The sequence below is a fragment of the Tetrao urogallus genome (genome assembly GCF_951394365.1).
Source record: "Tetrao urogallus genome assembly, chromosome: 6".
Lineage (NCBI taxonomy): Eukaryota > Metazoa > Chordata > Aves > Galliformes > Phasianidae > Tetrao > Tetrao urogallus.
Window position 1 is genome coordinate 43,245,039 of NC_136819.1, and position 23,015 is coordinate 43,268,053.

A 23,015-nucleotide genomic window follows, 5' to 3' on the forward strand; every position below is an offset into this window, starting at 1 on the left:
ATTCCTTTCAGGTAAAGTAGGTACAGTAACAAGAAGCTAGCCTGAAAAGAAAGTAGTGATCTTGGCTACTTTTGTTTTTGCAGAACCAGCCAGTCACCTTTCAATAACCTTATTTTTAGTTCATAAAAATGTAGGCCATTTTCAAGTGCTTAGTCAGGCATGTAAATGCTTACTCACCCGTAATCAACCAGCCACCTTTTTCCACATTTAGTCTGAGAGACACTCCTTATGGCTAGTCTGGGACACTTCACAGTAAGTTAATTAAAAAGGAAATTGCTCATACTCCAGTTTAATACTCAATTATTTCCTTTAAAATACAGCTACAAGTAATTTGCTCTCATCTGTGGGAATGTTTTAGAAATAGATGCCTATTACGCTAACCAGTTTGGACAGCTTTTCTTCTTCTCCATCCCTGGAAAGACTTACCTCCAGTTACGCTGCTTCCAAAGGAACCACAGGTCACTTCTAGAAGTTATGCTTCAAAAAGAGAATCCCTGAAGTGAACCATCGGCAAATTAGCAAATTATCATTTGCCAGGCCTGCAGCAGTGCTTGCAAAAGAATTGCTCTTGGTGATATAGACCCAAAAAATAGATGGTAGCAGTTAGAAGAAGGGAAATTATATGACCTATTCAAATCTGGAAAATCCATGCAGAAGTCTATGTGCATAAGGTACATAGAGTGGGTAAACACAATGAAAACAATTCTACGTACAGGTATTGTACCAGTTCTTTTACCAGCAAATCTACTCCAGGGCATCGGTCTCTCGCAGCGAAAGTTATCAGTCAGGTATTTCTCTTTCCAAGTTTGTATTTACTCCAGTAACCCTGATTTCCAAGTCCTTTAAGTTTACTATATAATACAGTCAGGACCTACTCAGCATCCCTCTTTCACCTAATATTATACTAACTTCTATGTTCAGTGATCAGATATACTAGTCAAAAATAACCTGTGGTGTTTGGAAGGCTGTTTTAAACTAGTCCTTGTAAAGAAACTATTTTAGTAGATATATTCTCCAGAGATAGCCTATAGTCATTGAAAAGATGATGGGTCCTCAGAAAGGAAATACAGAGCCTACTCCTGCATCACCAACTAGAGAAGTCAATTTCTTTCAACTGACTACAAAGGCTTTTAAGGAGATTATCTTCTCAGCTTGGAATGTAAATCCTTCAAGGTGCCCAACATGTAAAAAGGACTGCAGGTAACAGCAACAGAATTAAAAGCAAGTTACACAATGGAAGCAAAAAACTGATAGAGCTTACTCTGAAAACCTTTTCCACCCTTGCGATACTCTTCCCAAAGATTGTTCCAAGTTGGTCTCCAATTCCAGCCAGCAAGAAGCCAAACAGAGGAATGCCAAAGATGGCATACAAGATGCAGAATACCTTGCCTCCAACAGTGCTTGGGGCAATGTTTCCATACCCTGTAGAGAAAAATAGTTGTTGGAAACTTCAAACTTACATGGGGCTTTTTAGAAAAACTAATGGGCTGTTACTGCAGAGATGCCTTTGTTCCACATTTGATATCTATTTACAGATTTTCCATGGAATGATGTCACTTCCCAGGCAAGCTATCCATAGAGATTTAGTTCTTCATTTGTATACTCAGTTACCCATTTCTTCTATAAATTCAGGTCCTATTTAAAGTTGTTTTGCGATTAACTAATCTAGCTTGACTTATCATGGCACAAAGATCATGCAGTGTTGGCGTGGTGCCTGCACACTGCTGCTCCTCTCAGGCTTTGTCAATTATTTCCTGACAGGAGTGTGATTCACCCGACAAGACTCATTTTCAGTGGTTAGCTCATAATTTCCTCTCCCCTCACCACTCTGACGAGTGGAAAGAAAACACATTTGTACTGCCTCTTAAAGCCACAGGAAATAATTTTTCAGATTTTGCAACACATAGGAAGGTAGCAGAATGTATTTAGGAACAGGAATATGAGGAATATATACTACAGTCCTACTTAATTTACACCAGAGATGGTTTGATCTGAAGGTGATCCAGAGACAACATGATTGTGATAACCAGCATTCTGTAACACGAACACTGGACAAATCCGTCTCACATGATGGAGAAAGGACTATGCTGACTTACAACACTATCTATGCTCCAAACCACAGTCCTTTTCATAGCTGCATCCGAGATCCCAGATTTCTCCTAAAAGTCTGAGAAAATTCAGGCTTCACTCACTAGTGGACTGAGAATGACCAAGTAATCGACTGAGTGTCTGCATAACAGGGATACTAGCAGGGCTCTGGTGAGTAAAATAAAACCATTTTCTTGCCCAGACACAATACGTAGACTTCATGCAGCCTTTAAAAATCTCATTCATGGAGAACTTAAAGCAGATATGGGCAAACATCCAAGTTCTTTTCAATAAGTTATTTTAATAGCAGATGCCAAAGAATATGCTTACATAAACTGCCTATAACGTGGCATTTATTTCAACGAGTAATTTAAAAGCTTGCCACTTGGGTCTACTGAGTAAACAAATATTTAGGGAGGGTTTTATAAACATTTGATTCAGAAATGTTTTCTTTATCTCCACCGCCTGGTTTTATTTTTAATGCTGCCTTTAAAAATACATGGCAATGTAGCTTAGCATATAGAGGACCACACAAAGGAGTATGCTTTATGTAATCACTCTTTCATCCTCATCCTGACAACAAAGTAAAGGCACAAGACTCCACTGATCTAAAGGCACCAGGACTCTACTGTTTGGACAACACAGCAAGTCTTGCAAATGCACCAGGTTATTTTGTTGTATTAGCCATGTAAAGAACTTGAAGAAATCAGACTCTTGTGATTTAAGTGAGAAGAATACTTAAAAGCAACGCAAATAAAAAGCCAAAAAATTTTCCAATGGTTTCCAAACTCTTGACTCCTAATCAAGACAGCACTGAAATCAAGCTTAAAATTATAAAGCCAGTGTATGATTATCAGGAGATTAACTTTGCCACCAGTGATATCAGTTATCTTATTTTCCTTAAGAACAGAATAATAAAAATCCAACTTCTTCATCTTTGAGTAACTTGTTCACAGAAGACAGGACAGAAACCCTAGCACATCTAGCATAAGCATTCAGAGATGAAGACACTAAATACATTGGACACAATATACAGGAGACACAAATGACAAGGGCCTGAATAATAAATTTACTAAAATCAGTGGTTCAAGAAAAGCTTATTAGAACACTCTTCACATAACAGAAAAAAAAGTAAAAATATTTCAAGGCCACGAATTCCAGAATGGTTTGTTTTTTTTTTTTTTTTTTTTTTTGCATAATCTACAGTTTGTGACATTCCTTCCAGTAACATACTACTGGTATGAAAATAAGGAAGGTTTTTAAGATATAATGTGTTAATTATGTGGATACATTTCCAGTTACAAGTAGTAGCGCAAAAAAAGAAATTTTGTACCAAATTTAAGAGTATATATCAAAATTGATGAAAGAGAGTTACTCATGGGTGAATTAACTTTTAATATTAAAATTCAAATTGCCAACAACACATAACAGTTATTCCATCTAGTACTGATACTTGATCTTTCATGATAATTGAGTTCACCTGCCCTAACATTAAGAACAGCATAATAAACCCTCAGCTACATCAGTGATACTTGTTTTCAGTTCAGCATTGTTTTTCCACCCTAATTATGGAAATAGCTTCTGATTATTTACCCAGAGGCCCAATGCCCTTGAGACACAACGAGGCACACCTCCTGAGAACCAAAATACAGATTAGACACTTCTTTGTGATCTACCTTCCACAAATTTACTTGTAATCCAGCTCTCAACTTGACTATGTATTTTAAAAAATAAACATAAACATACCTATTGTTGTGATGACTGTTCCAGCAAAGAAAAAGGCACTTCCAAGGTCCCAATGACTGCTGTTGTTAGAGGAATTTCCTATGGGACTGACTCCTGCGTTATCTGCATCAATAGCATGCTGCAAAGAAAAAGACAACAAATCAGCCTTGTGTGTGCCTTACAGTATCCCATGCAAATAAGTATAGGCTCCAAAAATAATTTATTAGGGCCATGAGAACAGCTTAGATTTACTTTTTAATACCTGCTCCAAGTATATTAGTATCCTCTGTACACAAGATCTGAATATATGACTAAACCAAACAGATACTGAAATGGAATAAAGACACAATACATAGATAAATGACAAAAGATACAAAGCACTGGAAAAGAAGAAGTCCAACACCAAAAGAGATCCATAAATAACATTCTTGCAGCAGTAACTGTCAGAGGAAGAAATTCCCCAGTGTGAACAGCTGAGGTTGGAAGCAGCAAGAAAGGTGGTAAATACAAATAATGTTCATGAGGTCAACTGAAGCTAGTCAGCCAAAGATTTTATTTCCCAAGCAATTAATAATTGATAAGGTTTTTTATATTTTATGCTAACTAAAGTAAAAATTATATATAAATATGCCATTTAAAAGGAACAAATAACTGCGGAAACATCATGAAACAACTTTGCAATCAGGGATTGGGGGACAAAGAATGAGGATGGAGAATGGGGACAGAGGGAATGGAGAATGTCTGCAAGCATCACATGGTTGACAAAAAGGGGTCAGAGAAGCCACTTCTAGCAGCAAAGTAGTGTGAGTAGTGCAGCTTCAAAGTCAGCTTAAGCTAATGTGAGTCTACTCAGAACTGCACCTGCTGAAAGTTACATATTTTTGCTTGGCTTAGTATCAGCTAACCTGCTCCCGCACTGCAAGTTCAGAAACATTACTGCCAAAAACACTAGTGCCAACATGAGGAAAAGATTTGGAGGAGAAGAGGCAGACAAATATAGAGGTGAGATGTATCTAAGGAGATCAGTATAGGACAACTCTTTTCAATACTGTTTCTGCATGTCAGGCAAAGCTGACCATAAAGTTACAGGATGAGCAAACTCCAGACTTGGAGACTTGGACTAGTTACATGAAGCCAGCAGGGCACCTCAGTGCCTGTCTGTATGTGAGGAAATAAGAATTTAGGGCAAGAAAGTGTTTAGGACCAAACCCTTTGAAAGGGCTTCTGTACCATTGTTGGCATACTGCAGGTGCTGTGAAAGCAGAGATCATTTGTTTATCCAGAAGAGCATAAATCAGCATAACAGACAGGTTGCCTGTTTAAATAGGCCATGACATGCTGTCAGCTACCCTGGCACCTTACTTCTGTCAAGGAATGCTGGTTGCCTTCCCCATGAGTGTGTGAATGTCATAGAGCTAATTGCAACACTTAAAACACATTTGAGTTTGCACAGTTTAGCAAGTCTGTTAGGGCCAAACACTGAATGCTGAAGTGAAGGAGCATCTCCCATTGCCTTAGGTAGCTTACAGCGTCTCAGGCTCCCTTCACAACCACAACAAATCATTTTCTTTTTCTTTAAAGCTTGTCTGACATCATTCATTTATAAATACCCAGCTATTTCATTGCATCTGATAAATACACAGCACTTTGTACACAGTGATGAACTGTGATATTAGGAGAACAGGAAGTGGGCAGGAAAAGCAGAGAAGCCTTGCAGCTACCAGCAATTAATATGCAATTTTTGGTCATGTAATGATTAAAGGATCCCTTTACCACCACCATCACCAGGAGTTCACCTAAACAGATGTATCCTGCTAAACTAAGACTTGCACAAAACTCAAACAGGGACAATCTCGATGGCAAGACTCTCTCACTTCACACAGATCATGAAATTTTTCGCATTTCCCATCTGTAAATATTCAGATCTAAGTCCAGAGAGGTCCCTACACCCTGTAAATGTCTCAGCTGAGTTCTCGAAGCAACATATCTACAGAACAGCTGCAAAGTTCTGCACCGTTCCCAGCTCAGTCTGTTTCCTACACTGAAACTGAAATATAGAATCATAGAAGGAAATTGTCATTTACGTACAATAGAACATCACTCACATAGAATCATAGAATCATGAGGTTGAAAACAACCTATAAGATCACCTAGTCCAACCGTCTTCTCATTACCACTGCTACCACAAGCACTAAACCACATCTTGCAGCTCCTCATCCAGATGCCTCTTGAACACTGCCAGGGATGGCAACTCCACCATCTCCCTGGGCAGCCATTCCAGTGCCTGACCACTCTCTGAGAGAAAAAGTTTTTCCTCATGTCTAAACCTCCTCTGGTACAATTTGCAACCACTTCCCCAGGTCCTGTTCGGTGCCTGGGAGAAGAGGCCAAATCCCTCTTCACACAACCTCCCTTCAGGAAGTTGTAGAATGCAATGAGGTCTTCCCTGAGCCTCCTCTTCTCCAGACTAAACAATCCCAGCTCTCTCAGCCACTCCTCATAGGACTTGTGCTCCAGGATATCTTCACAGGATGTTCCCTCTCTTGTTTATCTTCAGGGGAAAAGTAGTTCAGAACTCTAATCAAAAGTGCCTATCGGAAATATGAACTCTCCCTAGCATAATTAGCCAGTAACATCTGACTTACACGTTTCAAACTCCACTTCCTTTTCAGCTTACAGTCTAACTCATTAGAGTTGCTGTAGTCATTAGTGGACATAGATAATATGATTAAGTTCCTAAGTGGGTGATTTTTTATTTTACTAAAACCATTCCCACTCCTAAACAAAACCCTGAAGGAAAAGAGAAAAAAAAAAAAACAAAAACAACAGGCCACCAATAATCTATGTAAATAACTTGTTACAGCAGCAAGCCACACCCTTATGTCATGGTGCAGGGCTTATTACAGAAGTGGAGCTCATTACAAAAGCGTTTGCCCACGTATGGTGCACAGACTACACAGAAAGAATACCTTTATTATACCCACAGGAATTACTACACCAAAACACACTGAAGGTCTTCTTGCCTGCCTCTCCTGGTTGTAAATAACTTAACCTCTTCATAAAACCACCAAGTGTGCATTATTACAAAGGCAAGGTTATTTTTTTTTTTATACCTTCTACAAATAAGCTTATGCCATGAGTGTGGGAACTGCTGAATTGTGGCCTGAATCTCTGATTGATCACCTGAGGCAAGCAATGAATCAGCCCTGGGAGCACAGGTGAAGGCAATTCACCTGTGCTGCTGGAATGGGTGGAGCTTGGCTCCGCCTCTCCTAGACCCTGGGGGGAAGGATTTCTTTCTGGAAATCTCTCCATTAGGAGTTTTCCAGCAAGCCTAGGACAAGGATAAGCCCTTTATCTATTCCTTTTGGTGTAATAACCTGCTTAGCCAAACTCTTGTGTATTTCTTAATTATAACACCTATATATTCATTGATTATATAGCTATGCCATGAGAGAAAAAAAGCATTTCTCATAACCGTGTAAATATATGTAATTACTAATTTTTTTTTTCCAGTTTTATATCCAATCACTTCAGTCCAGTTGCCTTCTGTGATATTTTCAAGTGGGTACAGTACAGTTAAATTCAGTTAAGTAATTGAAGTTTCATTCTCTTTTATTGTGTTCTTCATTTCCTTTCTCTCACACTCTGAAAATTCATCTTCGGAAGTGCTGGAATAAAGTATCCGATTTTGTCATTATCTCACTCTGCCATTCACCACTGACTCAAGTAGTAGATCACATAAGGCAGTAAACAATGAATTTGTTTCACCGCAACAGAAATCTTCAGAAGCAGTAATGAGGTTTAAAAATGTACAGAGTAAGAACTTCAGGTGGAACAAGATAAACTGCACTGGGAAACACTTTTTTGTCTTCAGAAGAAAACATCTCTGTCATTGTGTTAGTATTAGATCAGGACTAAACATGAGCTAAATATGTATTTTAAATAACTTTAATCTAGATTTGTGTCTTAGTAGATATTTACACTGCTTGCATCACTATATTTCTTCTGAAGTCTGAGTAAACTTCCCTGTCTGAACTTAGCAAATCAGTTGGGCAATTCACATTTGCACAACCAATGACAGAATTTGCAATGGACTATTGAAGATAAATTTTAAACCACACCTCATCCATATTGAATTTTTCACATCTTCCTTGTACAGTATCATACATCCTCTTTGCAGATTTTCCAAAGGAGAATACTTTGTAAGATTTATTTTTTTTTCCATCATTAGTTTAACAAAGACACTTTCCCTTAAAAGATTCTTCTAGAGCCACCCCCACAATGAAAGGAAACACACCAGTTCTAAGGTCTCTCTTTTTTCATATTCTATCTGGAGGCTATCAGGTAATCAAATGACATTAATAAAAAATAGTTCCCTCAGTCAGGTGATAACTGCACACAGCACAACAGCCAGGACCCGTGAAGGCTGTCACATCAGTCTGAAATCACAGCTGTAAGGGCAGATGCCACATTTGGTGCAATGCAGTCATCCATTCTGTCAGCTAGGGAGATGTCACTTTTGAGATCATTGACATGAAAGCACAATGTTAACCCTGATATCATCTTTGAGCAGTGGTTCATTGTTCTGTGCAAGTCAGTTACAATCAGTTTTCTGTACCAGCACACCCAGCTACACCTCTAGAACCAGGTTCACCCCCAGACTTACAGAAAAATCCAAAGGAAGTTGTTCTTTATTGACATATCTGTCTCAGTATTTCACATTACTTAGCTTTAAGACATTCACATGCTAAGCTACTAAACCCATTTAATTTATCTTTGCAGATGATTTCCAGTTAACCATGATAATGCCCGAGGATGTACTGAAATCTCAAAAGACAATAAGATTTGTTTGAAACATTTGCCTTCTAAACACATAGCAAGCCTGTTTATTATTTCAATAGTGCCACTTTTGACATGAAAGAAAGAAAAAAGATTGTGCAAAGTAAAGAATTAAAATTGATACATATTTTAGGCTATAGAAGGGGGAGCTATTTGAAAATATTTCTACTAGTCTGTTTCCAGGAGTCTACCCTTCTGTTGAGGTGCTTAGCTTGTTTGTATCTGTTTGTATCTGCACCCTACTCTCTGCAATAAGCAAAGCATATTGCACATCTTTAAATAGTGACATTTCCCACCCCTCCCCCTTCACACACACAAAAAAGCAGAAAACACCAACTTTAATCCTCTAATCATTACATCATACTAAGGAGGTGAGGAAAATGCTAATCTCTGCAAAACTGCCATGAGAAATGCACGTAAGCCAATATCTTTGACCAGAAGAATTCACACTGCAAACTAAGCATATTCACCTGTCTTTTGCAGACAGATGAAGGGTGTGATCCAAGCCAGCCCTGATCCAAAAGCTGTATAGTCACATCAGCACTATGCTGCTTCCTTAGCTAAAGTACCAGGCACAAACACAGGTACACAGCTTCTGACTCAGAACTGACCTGTCTTCTGTGAACATACAGTACAAGCAGGGAGTGCCCACATCTATCTGCAAAGAAACAGAAAAATGTTGTTTGGCTTAGGAGAAGCAGAAGAGCATTGCTATCTGCACACATGGGCAAGGGAAAGGAATCGATTAAGCAGTGGGGAGGGGGAAGGAGGGGGGAAGGTTGGCTGTAGAACAACTACAAAGATACGGAATGAATTTAGGCTGGAAACTAGCAGAACACTTTTGTTGTCACAGCAATGAGATACTGGAACAGTTTTCTAATAGAAATACTATGTCTGTGATACCTTGTAAAATGAAGTTTGATTTACTTCTAATTATATAGCACAACTGGGTGGACAGACACAGTAGAACAGGGTATAATTCTGTGTTCTTCAAAACAAAGACTGAAATCACAATGGGGCTCCAGTATGACACCCCACACCTAAATACATTGTGCTCTTGGAGAGCTCAGACAAATTCAGGTCTGAGATATGAGGTTGAACTTTGATGTTGGACACTGTTGGAATATACTCTTTCAGTATCTCACATCTCTTATCTAATCTCCATTTTCTTTGGGCTCAGTGATAGGTTTCTACATGGAATCCTAAAAGATACTGTACTGAAGTGTGATAAGTGAGATCCATATTTTCCTAAGTCTAGAATGTTAAACAATGAAATGTAACTCTACCTTTGATAGACCTGTATTGCATGTTATTTCATCCTAGATATTTAGTACTTATTTACTTCAAAATTTATTCAAAACTTTTCATATTAAACTGAACTAAAAAAAATCTGTAGTTCTTAAATGAGCATTACTTTTTATTTTTAATTGTATACTTTCATAATCATTCATTTACCTAATATTCTCAACAGCAAACCCATAAGTTACTGTGCCTGTCACTTCAAAATTCTTGACAGAATATGTATTTCATAATTCCCACCTACCATATTCTGTTGCCTCTCTTTGTTGCTGTGTTTAATGTTGGAGAAAGAAATTAGACTTCATATCATTTGAAAACTTACAGAGATATTTTGAAAATTTGTCACCTCTCACAAAAAATGTGTACCAAATATTAAGTTTCAATTTTCTTTGCACACATTTTTAATTATTCTAGCGAAGACACTTAATTTCTATTTACGTCATCTGTAAAGCTGATCAGAAAACTGCCATACTGTTCACACTGATGTCTGAGAAATACTGTTATCTTCATATGCCCTACCTGAATCAGTGTCTCCAGCTCTAGCTGGGTTACACAAACATGCTCCCGAAGAAAGTCTGCCTTCTCCAGCGCGATGGTATTCTTCTGCCTGCTCTCAAAGGGCTGCTCCAGGGCACGGAACACGAGTCCTCCAGCCACCAGGTATACCACAACCACAACAAAGATGGCCACCACAGTTTTCCACTTCATGACTGTCTGCAGGCCCTGAGAAGGTGCTTCCATGGTAGCGACAACCATTGCTCGGGAGGAAACAGAGAGCCGTGGAGATGTGTAATGCCCGTTTGCTTTGGGCTCGGGTTCACAAGCTGGCACTGGTGAGGGAACAGCCACTGAAACACAAAGTAAAAGCCTTTACTCAAAATCAGCACATGAATCTGATCTTCACACACAGTTTTCCTAAATACCATTTTCAAGTTGCATCAACCACATTATTCACATGGGTATAATTCTTCTCACCTGGAAGGGTCCATATGTTTTTTGCACATTCATACCTAGGTCACTTCTAGAGTTTTTTTACCCGTTATCTCTAGAAGAGGACAGAGGAGCTGTATAAGCAAAAACTTTAGAGAGATTCAGGAAATCATTTATCCAATAAGAACATGAAAATTTTTACTAGTTAGGATATGCATTACACAAGGTGATGTTTGCTGAGGGACCTTTGCAGGAATTTATGTAATTAAATCATTGTAAAAATAGTATCGATTGTGCTAGGAGGCAGAACTGCTAACAGTCAGTGATCACTACTGGCCTGGTATTGAGACAAACAGACAATGCTTTGCAAATCAAAATGTTGTTGGGTGCACACCAGCAAAAGCAATCCTGTATTATTTACAAGTATCCACAAAAACATTAGTTCTAAACATTTTCTTAAAGCCAGGCAGCTTCATAAATTTTAGAACAAGTCATTCTTAAGCCAAAGCATAGTCCGGCTACCTGAATGTCTGTCCCTCACATATGCCAAGTATGAACAGGGACCTTCAATTAGTCAGGTTTATTTTAAACTTAAGAACTTAACTAGACAGATCCAAACTAATACGGCCTCTCAGTGCAAAACAGAGCACGGTGCAGAGTGAAACAAGCACAAGGTGGATGGCAGACCTACCATCTTGGGACTGAGATCACATAGCTGCATGACCCTAGCACTACATCAGAGCTAATGAGCCCTGAATTTCAGCTAGTCTTATTAGCCTAATCACTATGCCAAGCTACCAAGGCATCCAAATCAAAGCTGGCTTGCCCTCAACTAGTTCAGGGATCTCAGCACCACACTTCCTTCCTCTCTATTGTTAGTGATAGCAGTGGCAGAACAAGACCAGGTTCCTCAGCATCTACTGGCATAATGGTAGCAAATGAAGGATTTAAATCTTCTGGGTTCATTTTAAACACCCTTACTGTAATCTTACCACAGTGCATCTGTCACTGAGCAGAGTGGCAGTGTATGCAAATTCTATAGTATTTGAACTGTTTGAGGTGGCCTATGACTCCTTTCCAGAAGAAAACATTTTATGGTACTTAATGATTTAAAGGACTCAGTTGTTTATTAAAATCAGATTTTCCTAGAACTGATACATCTTTTTAGCATCACGCTGAAGATAGAAATTCCAGATGACTTGATAACAAGAAACTTCATAAGCCTACAATTGCTTTACACTTACAATTAATATTTCTCTTCATATGTATCTTCAGATAAATCCTTAGAAAGAATCCAGGATAAGAAAAAAAGCCTCTGAGTTGGACTCCACTTCTGTTATCTCATTTTTGCAATACCTGTTGCACAATTGCTTAGTTTGACCATCAAAAGATCGGTAATGGTTCCCAACATGTATCAGTAGGATGTAGTGACATGAGACATCTTATATCTGAATCACAACAGCTCATTACTGAACTAAGACAAATCTGAGTATTCCCAGAAATGGTTTAGCTGATGTACATCCATGCATCGTAAGTTCTGTGAATTCCATGGTTCATGTGGTAAGAGGAAAGAACTCACACAGCTATGACCTTGACTGGCACAGTCTGGTTTAGGCTGAAAGATGTTTCAGTGTAGGCAGATTCCTAATTTTGACACCTCATAAATAATTTATCTTTACTCATCTGAACAAGAGGTCAGGAGATAGCAGAGTTAGAACTTCTTTTTTTGAATTTTCTTTTCCTCTTTGCTAGTACAAATGTTGTTTCTTATTCATGTCATAATTCTGGCAAAATATTAATAACAATTTTGCAGAAATATCACAGCTTGTTTGATTCTCTCTTTAAAGGAAAATATATTGTACTTGTTTAAGAACAAGATGGGAAGTTCAGAACAGGGAACAAAAAGGGATCTTTCGAATATTGTTTAATTTTAACAGCTCAAAGGTTGCCTTGCTTATCTCTAAAATAAAAGTTAATTTGTTTATAATGACTGTGTTAAAGGCTTTTGTTTTCTGTTAGTAATAGTTACCCTAAAGGTATGTAAAAATGTTGATCTTAATGTGTTTTGTCATATATAAATGAACATACAGGAAGACTCTACTAGAGCAGCTAGTTAAGCAACTGATGGGGAACAGGGATGGTTTTCTTACAATGCTGACACAGAATGCACAACTGCAGTTAGCACCCCCCAGATGTTTCAGGATAGATTTAAAGCAGCAGTTAGACACTTTATCCAAAAAAACAGAGTAGATATTCATCCCAGCAGTTGTCATCACTCTATGAGAAAACTTAGGATCAAGGAAAGTAAGAAGTCCTGAGCATCCCAAAAAGCTATAGACAGGAAAACAGCACTCAAATATTCAGATTGACAGAAAAAGAATCATAAAATCATGTACTGCTGGGAATAAAGCATCATGATGAAAGGATCAGAAATGTTTAACAGAGTTCCTCTTATAGCTATATCTGTAACTGACTTGTTTCACTGAATGGAAATAAAGGAATTCATTTCCTCTTTGTTGCAAGTTTGTCTAAATTCTGTGATTTGATTATGGTACAAACCAAAAGTACAAGAAAAAAGGATTCATTTGCAATAAATGTAGAACAGTATCTGTTTTATTAATCCATGTTTTAAAAAACAAGTTGCTGTTCAGACTGGCTTTGCCCAGAACAGAGTCCTTTGTTAAATCATATCAAAGGAGACTTAGTCTGCCTCATTAGAAACAATGATAAACCTCCAGTCATGTGCATGCACTCAAATGAAGCCTCAAATGAAAGGATACCTTTCCTTTTTCAAAGGAAAACACCAGTATTACGACACAGTCCTTTAGCAGTGAGAGAAAGCCTTGGATAAATTTCAAAATAAAACAAGGGAAGATTCTGGCAGTACAGATCAAATTAAAAGTTAGCATCTGAAGCATCTTTGTTAGCATCTAGTTAGCATGTAGCATCTAGCATTGTTAGCTTCCTTGTTCACCTCTAAGAACACCACTGCCTGCACTTGAAACATTTTCTGCACAAGGCAGCCAGGTTCTCCATTGGTAAAGTGAGCTGCTGAAATACCTATGATTTCTGCTAATACCCAAGATAATAAAGGAATCAAAGGAGCTCTTGCCCACTGACCATCGGGAGACTGGGGCAAAGCAAAACCCGTAGTGTAAAATGTTGTTACTGAAGCAGCACAACTTGAGACTTTGCCTTGAGTTAAAAATTGGTTTTGATATTGCATACACACTTTGCTTTAATCATTTGTTTGTGGCTGCAAATTAAACCTTCAAGAATTTGATCATCTAAATTAGAAGATTTTCTTCTCACTGCAAAAGCACAAACATGCTACCACCAGGACACATGATGTCTAGAAAAGATTCAGTTGTCTGATGTCTCTTATTTCCACAAAGACATTAAAATATAAAAAAATATTATTCCCTAAGGCATATTCTGCAGAGGTAAAATCCTTTTCCAGACCATTATAAAATGACTCAATGATCAAGGAAGGTTTTTCTATTTCCTGTCAATTCTCAAAGTGTATCAGGGGACAGTGCTAATCTCCCGTTGTCTTTAAACCACATGCAAGTGCCATGCAAATCTTAGCTTTCTCAGCACAGTTGAGGAGAAGGATTAGTAAGCAACAGTCAGAAGCTGGATGGCAGAAAAAGACTCACGTTGTACTTCTTCATAACTACCATATGAATTCTAAAACTTTCCTCATGATTTCTGAATGCCTGAATTTGGTAATTCTACATTGATGAATCACCGCTATATCCAACATAAACAACATTAAAAAATTATTCACACTGCAGCAAGGGAGACTGAGATTGGACACTGTGATGAAGGGCTCTAAAGGTTTTAAAGCCCTGGAATATATTGTATAGAGAGATTGATGTTTCTCAGAACAAGTTAGACAAACATCTGTCAGGAATATCTAGGTGTAGCTGGCCCTGCTTTGCAGCAGCAGGGTGGGCCAAATAATTTGCTACAAGTTGTGAAAATAGTTCTATTTTAAAGGGAATATTTCCAGATGGAGAGATTCAAAGTACAACTGCCTCAAATGGGTGGCATCAAACAAGTACCAAACTGCTGAGAGGAGGTCCAGATGGCTTTTAATTATGAAAGCATAAGTGTGGCTTTGATACACTGACCCACACATAGATAACTACCCTATCCAGTATGCTAAGAACATACTAGATACTGAAAAAATCTGGTTTTAGAGGAGTTTCTCAACAGCTGTAAAAGAAACATTATCTTTTCTAAAGTATGGACACTTTTCTGTGGTGTTCCTGTTACAAAATCTACCTGTGAAAATAATGTAGGTCAATTTTAATTGAATGTCTTATATAGTTCTTTTATTTTCTTCTGTGATCCAGTGTTGCAGGAACACACAGGAATGTGTGTATACTGTCATAAAAGTATAATAGAGCAATTTTGGCACATCTGATGCAAACATTGACTTCATAGGATTCAGCACAGAAACAGATGGAGGATGTATAGACTTAGGCATTCATAAGCCCTGTAGCTGGCTTTGAGTTTAATACATGACTCAGTCCAAATTGAATGAGTAGAAAGCCCACAGATTTCCAGCAGACCAGGAGGTACACTCAGTGAACCGCAAGTAGGCCCATAGCTTGCAATACTTCTCTGCAGGCAGCCAACATTTCTGAGATGTACTACTGGACATTTCATCTCTCATTTTAGTGGATACAGACAAGAAGACAATAAGGTACTTCCAGTTCAAGTAAAAATATTCTTTGATGTGCATCTTAAGGTAAGTATCTGTATATTCCTCAAAATTCACATAGGACAGGAAGTTCTTTTTAGTAAAAAAGAAATACTTTCTTCAAAATTTTATATAGATGTGCAGTTCAAAATTTCCCATGGAGTCTTCCTTGTCTTTGTCTTAGAACAGGAAGTTGAATTTGAATTTTAGAGGGATGTGATCATGCAGTTCCGTTTCAGAGAAAATTCATGATCAAGTCATACTTCCAACTGCTTTCACAAGATCCTATGCTGGGTTATCAGCACTTGTACATTCTTTAGCACTGCTGAAAGAGACAGCATTATCTCCACTTAGAAATATGGTATTTTGCCAAATGTGTAAAGTTTCAGCAAAGACCTGGAGTGCCAAGGCTCAGAAAAGTCTGTGACATGCCAGCCAAATCCAGTTCAGTTTCTCTGAACTGGTCACTAAAAATAAAAGAACCTACCTTTTCTAAAATTGATAGTAAGGAAATGGGGGATGAAGGGACTCTGAAGGATGTATTTTTTTGTAGTGTCCTTTAGGAGCTTCATTTATTTCATTTCGCTGTCCAGAGTATTACAGTTGTTTGCCCCTCCCCTACCACCACTCTTCTGAAATGGCCACAATTTGCAGTTAGCATCAGAAGCTTCCTGATGAACCAGCATGGAAAAGCAAGAGGAAGCATAGCCTGCCAATGGATGACATATAATCTTGAGCTCTTAGGTTATGGCTCATCTCCAAAGAGAAGCTTCTGAGGGAGAGGGGTCTGTAAGTATTTCACTCAAATATCACAACCTCCCCCACCTCCCCCAAGTGATTTCAGCTGCTGGCTGCTTGGGCTAAGATCACGAGGCAATGCCTGGAAGCCAGAGCAGGGACAAGGGGTATGCCGAGGAAGAGATGAGGCTATCAATGTATTAAGCTATCATCCATATGCACTTCTCATGAGCATGTCGCAAGCAGAAAACACATGAGGGTTTATGAATAGTGGGAATTTATGTGTCAGAAAGTAAGCAGGGGAGTTGCTATACGCATGAGGAAAGTAATGAAAAATAGAAGTTTCTGGCCATGTGTAACAAAAAAATCATTAAGCCATTAAATTTTTGCATTATGAGGAACATGGCTAATCATTTCCAGGCCACCTGCTTTGCTTGCTATTTCAGCCTCCTCCTTCTCTTCTTCGTCTCTGCTGTGTGTGTTTTTCTTTAAACATGTTTTGTAATGTAGGGAGCATCCATTCAACCAACACAATAAATGTACAGATTTTTACACACAGGACAATAGAAAATCTGTCTCTAGTTTAGAAAATCTAGCTTTTAGAGCAAAAAGTCCCGGTAGACCATGATTGTGTCTGCTTTTGTGTCTGTGCAGCATCTTTGCATGATGTGGGCTAATTGACAGGTGACATTCCAGCTGTGATCAAGGAATGGGAGACAAAATCCTGCCTGCAGGCTACGATTACACACGGGGCAGAACACGAGTATCCCTGTGGCTGTTGTTCTGGACTGGGGCATAATAATAAGCGCTGCAGTCTGGTGGCTGCTGCATCCATACAGTCACAAGAAAATTGCTTTCAGTGTCAATGTGTTTGAAGCTGTTTTGGCTCTGGTCCCTTTGCAAATCCTCAGGGTGTTCAACCACAAGATTTGAGCAGTGAGAGTTGCATCTAGCCTTCCACACAAGAGGAATTTCACCCTCCTGTTTGTACAGCACTTTGCTGGAAACTGCTGTTAAAGTGAGAAGCATTACTATTACATTTTACTGCTCATGAAAGCAAAGCTTGGTATATTGTTAGCTTGAAAAATGCACAGAGTGCCTCCGAGCGTACAGCTTTTCACTGCAGCAGTACCCCACTGGTTAAATCTAACATTGTTTTCCCTGAAGTGGGATCTCTAATGCAGTATTAGTGCTGCTGACTTCAGCAACATCACAGCAGCCTGCTGCAAACACAGCCATCAGTAGCAAGGCACTCAGCTAAGTATGGAAAGAGAGACAGGTAAAGGCAGAAAGGGCAACTAACGTTAAAACAAAAAGACTGAATGTAGACTGAAAGTAGCAGTGTTCACTCCCAATTGCTCTAGTCCCAGAGTGGTGCAGGGAGAAGACAGTAGGAATATAAGTTATAAAACTGCATGAGGCATACAGTCAGCATTTCATCCTATTACAATATAACACAACTGAAATACAGGGAAAGTTCATACACTGAGTTCTCTCTGTTGGTAGGGAGAGAAATGCCAGTAATATGTACTAGAGGGAATCATGTCTAACCAGTGCCTCACAATGTTTGGGAGCACTGGGGAAAATGTCAGATAAAAGAGCTTCTGCAATTTTTGAATTATTTGCCATAAATTCCCAGCCAATGCTTGAAATTACGATTCTTGGTAAGTTTCCAAAGAAATCTACATAAATCTGCTTTATTTGTTATAACTGATATGTACTAATTAATAGCTCTTGGAATATCCCAGCTGCTTAATTGATTTGGAATGCAATTTTTATGAGAAAACAAGAAAGTACCACCGATTTATAATGTGGCTTATATTCTTCTTCATTAGAAAAACTGTAGTTCATACAAAATAAAAATAAAAATCTTAAACAGCCAAAACTGTTTTGCATTAAGATCTCTCCTTTTGTAGCTGTAGCTTCCCAACTATCCAGAGTGTTCAAAGAAGAGTGATGCTGGCACACTGGAGATCAGAAGGACTAGTAGAATTTAAGTGTCTATGCCATTCCCAGGCAGTTTCTTTAGAGGCAGACAAGAAACTTCTCTATGCAGCAACTCATCAGAATGAATTTTGCCTACTACTGAAAGATGCTGTCACACCTATTTGATAAGAGGTTTTTCCAAGGGACAAATTTTATAGTTGTACTTTCCAGTTTCTCCTGTCCACACTACCAGAGTGTGCTTCCATAGCTGCTTCCATATAGCTGTGCAGCAAGCTGTCCAAGTAAAACCAACTGCTGGGCTATCTGATCTCTATGGTAGTGTACTGGATTTATGTGGCAAGGTGTTAGCAGCAGGGAGGCTACAGGCCTGCCCTGTGCTAGGCACAACCTGTTCCAGGCAGGTCCACAGCAGATCCAGTGCAGGGCATAGCAAGCCCTTCATTGAAGCTGGTGGGGTGTCTCTGAAAATGTATATATAAAAAAAGGCAAAGAAATTAGTAAAAAGTTTGTGAGAAAATATCCAGCAGACAGCATGGTCAGAGAAGAAGAAGAGGAAGATTATCTCCATGTGCTGGTGGAGACTCCTCTGCAGCTCACAGAAGTTTTGAATGAATCCATGTCTTTCCATGCAGCTCATGGAAATGACTATGCTGGAACAGAGATCTATATGGCAATTTGTGGAGAACTCTGCTTCAGAGCAAGTGGGTATTTCCTGAAGAACTTCAGCCCCTGGAGAGCCCACTCTGGAGCAGATTTATCTGAAGAACTGCACCCACAGTGAAAGCCCATGCTGAAGCAAGGGAAAAGTGCACAGGGAAAGCAGAGCCACAGAGGAACTGTTGTGATCTCACCACAGTCTCTGTTCTGCATCTACCTGCACCACTCAGGATGGGGAGAAGGAAGAGGAGGTAGAGAAGAAGTAGGGAAGCTGAACATAGTGGAAAGGAAAAAAAAAAAAAAAAAAGGAGATGGGAAGGCATTTTAACCTTTGTCTTTGTTTCTCATCATTTTATCAATTTTAATCTGCAACAAACTAAAATAATTTTCCACAAATAATCTGCTTTGTTTGTGCCAGCAACAGGTAAGTAATCTCCCAGTCTTTATCTTGGCCCACAAGATTTTCTATCTTATTTTTTCCCCATGTCCTTTTGAGGAGGAAAGGAACAGCTGAGTGGGCACCTGGCAGCCAGCTCAGGTCAACCCACCATAGCCAGCTTGGACAAAAGACAACAGAGCTGAGCACAAGAGTTGATGTGTATCATTCAGCACTTTTTTTCTTTTAAGTCCCATCGATCACGGTATGCATATGGATTTTGGCAAGAAAAGAAAAAAGTCATCAGTTCATTACCCTCACACTCTAAGAATATCAATGTATAGATCAAGACTCGAACTACTGTGATGAGCATGAGAAAGAGCGAGAGCAAGCAGTCTTCCAACAGCGATGCCTTCTTGTCGTTGAATACTGGAACTGAGTCAATGTGGAACAAAAACATTCATTTGTCCTATTGAGCTGATTTGATTTTTTTCACTTTTTATCACCTTTCATTCTCATTTTTCTTCTCACATATAACCATTTTATTTTACTCATTTTCTATACACATTTGAGAAAACAGATGTTAGCAGCACACATTTTCATATAAAGCTAAATGTCAAATTCATTAAATATTTCATGCTGGCAGAAGTTGTGTATGCCCTCAACTAACCATGGGAAAAGCAGCAATACAATGTGATTTCTTTGGCAATTTTAAAAAAGAAAAGAAAATCAGCATTTGTTTGCAGATATTAAGTAGCTAGAAATGGGGTGCTGGGTAAACTTGACCAACTGTATTATTTGTTAATCTAGTTGTGATTAGTTTAACAAGCGTGCAAGATATTAACGAGTCTGTACAATTACTATTCTCCTGAGCTATGCTATGTCTTTTTTCATTGATTTCAACAGATTTTGTGAGGGTTTTGAAAGACTTTCTGGTATTCCATCATTTCACTTCAGCAATTCTGAACCTAGCCTCCCTAAAGAGATACAAAAGAACAATGTACAAGCTGGCTGAATTTTAGTCATGAAATGTAGTGAGAAAGAGGAGGGTCTGAATACCATTTTTATACTTACTGTATTTCTGAAAGGTTCTGCCATTTATATTTGTAAATTCTTTAAAGCACAGAAGAATAGTCGTTCAAGAACCCAACTCAAAAGGTTCTTCAAGGCAAGGAAAGGAAAATTTCACAAAGATTGCTTAGGAAAAAAGAAGTCTACAGAATGAAAATCTCAGTGCTTTTAAGCACCAAAAAAATAAATTGATCAAAAAGCTCACTAAGTCAACAAATCCAATCTTACATTATATTTGTATAGGTTCTGATTAATAATTGCATCTTATAATTATTTCATAAATTCTTCAAATTATGGTTTCAGACATCAGCAGCATTTAGAACAGGAGTTCCACTCTCCTGAATCTATTCCAGATAGCAATGCATTACCATATATCACTTTCTTTAGATCATTATGTAAAAATCCAATGATAGACGACAATAATTTTCCTTGATCCTAAATGTGAGGAGTTCAAAAGTATTTCTAGGCTCCTTCTTGCAGAGTGATCCAATTTTTTATTAAGACTTGCACAGAAAACAGCCTTAAGCCACAAAAAGCCAGGTAGATTTCTTAGCATGGTGATGTGTTTCTCAAAAAAGCTCTTATGACTTATCATAAAGTGGGGTGGGGAGGGTGAGGGTAGGGTGAATGGGGGACGGACACAGTCATATTTTAATTCTTGTCCTTTTTTTTTGTCTACAGCACAAACTTTCATCATACATACTTTTAGCAAACAATGGACATGAAGTAACATTTTTCTTTCTTCAGAAAAGGAAAGCAATCTCCGAATGCCAGGGAAAAGGCTGTTGTATTCAGCATGTTTCTCTGCTCCACTTATCACTAAAATATTAAATGGTAACAAAATACCAACATGATTCATTGTAACCTAGTGTTAAAAGTACAGAACAAGAAAAGAAGAAAATGAGCTAGCAAACTACAGAAGGCAAATGCCTCTTCATGTTTAAAGAATGCAGGAAATACCTGTGCCTTGCTTCAGCCAGTTTGGCCACTCTAGTATCTTGGTTTGAAAAACAGTAAATCAAATACTATCACATATTCAAATATCATTTTCCATGAAAAAAAACAACCAACAACAACAAAGCTGATAATCATTTTATAAACATCCCACTTAGATTTTCATTGCAATATTCTCAAGTATCATATTAGTGTCAATGAAAATGTCATTTAGACTAAGTGTGAAAATGCAAAGCATAGTTCTCAAACAAAAATAAGCACTGACCAACAAAAAAACAGTGAAGAATTCTTCTCTAGATCCTTTACAAGTAATAAGTGTTTAATCTACTTCAAGGAATTATTGGATTGCGCATTAGGGGAAAGCCCATCTGCAAGGATAGCTGAACATGGGAAAGCCTGTTGAGTGAAATCTTCACTGAAAGTTTCTAATTGGACAGACAACCATCTGCCAGAAAACATTTAGGCCTATATTTTCAGCTTGTGCTCTGCATTCCCACGTGGACCCAAGAAGAAAAGCTACCAGTGAAGGATAAATTAGGAATACAGCCTAATGTTGTAGACCGTATTTATCATCCAGGACACGTAAACAAACAGGTAAAATGTTAAGGGTACAAAAAGGTTCAAAAAATGCATCTCAGTATACTAGTCCTGACTCACAACAGGAAAATGCTGTTGAAAGCTTTCCCCTCTGTGAAAAATAGTCAAATGCATTTCAGCATTCATCTTCGCACCAGTCATGCCAAAAGTCTAGTAATCTTTGATGATTATCTAAATATTTCGAAGTATTTTACTTAAAATACGTAATCTCCTGTGACACTGAGAAAAACTGATATTGCATGTATTCACTGTTTGTCTCACATAAACAGTGCCACAAAGACTTTAGCAGATGATTTCAGGAGTAATTTAAGGAGGTGATTAAAACATTGTCTTTGTCATACGCGCATTAAGTAGGTATGACAATTAATTGTCATCAGTGTACTATCAACTCCTCAAGAGACAAGCTCTGTTCCACTCTTTATACATAAAAAAAATACTGGTTTGTCTGTTATAAGATTAATAGATAACCACAAATTATATTCCTTTGTGTTGTTAGTCATAAAAGACAAATACGATACTCCTTTCGTGAGTTGCCCTTGCCGACTATTTACAAGAACATCCCAATGGATTCTGACCCTGACTCTCTGCTTTCAGAACTGCAGTCAGAGCCTGCCCACAAAATCCTAAAATGGACTGTCTGAGTCTTACTCTTCCTCTGTTGCAAACACAGCCCCAGCACTTTTGCATACTGAGGCAATGCAAATTGCAGGAAAATAAGAGGATACCCAAGACTGGTTTGTGAAAGTATCAGCCAGAACATGTGCACTGACATTCAAAAAAATATATCTCTGCCAAAGTCACAATCATGGTATTCTGGGATACTTCCCCACTCTCCCACTGCTCCCAGGCATGTACATGAAAGCTCACTGGTCAAAAGGCTGGGGTACAGGACAGGGTGTGAACTCCAGCAGCAGCTGAAAGCATCTTTGTTTTTTTTTTTTTTGTCTAGCTTGACTTCAGGACAACAATCCTCATGGGGTTCCTATCTAACATTTATTGGCATTAACATGAATATGCACTGCCATTGACACCATTCATAGCACTACTTACAGAGCTGCCAAGTCCAGATGAGCACTTGAG

General features: G+C 38.4%; 1 protein-coding gene across 1 annotated transcript in view; it reads right to left on the reverse strand.

The window, feature by feature from the left end:
* KCNK10 (potassium two pore domain channel subfamily K member 10) overlaps nucleotides 1-23,015 on the reverse strand; it is a gene marked incomplete at both ends in the record, with an annotated part of 55,634 nt that overhangs the window by 22,164 nt on the left and 10,455 nt on the right. The window contains 3 exons of the mRNA XM_079536820.1: nucleotides 1,262-1,422; nucleotides 3,835-3,952; nucleotides 10,474-10,802. Coding sequence (XP_079392946.1) covers nucleotides 1,262-1,422; nucleotides 3,835-3,952; nucleotides 10,474-10,802 — 608 coding nt within the window. The remainder of the gene's footprint in view (nucleotides 1-1,261; nucleotides 1,423-3,834; nucleotides 3,953-10,473; nucleotides 10,803-23,015) is intronic.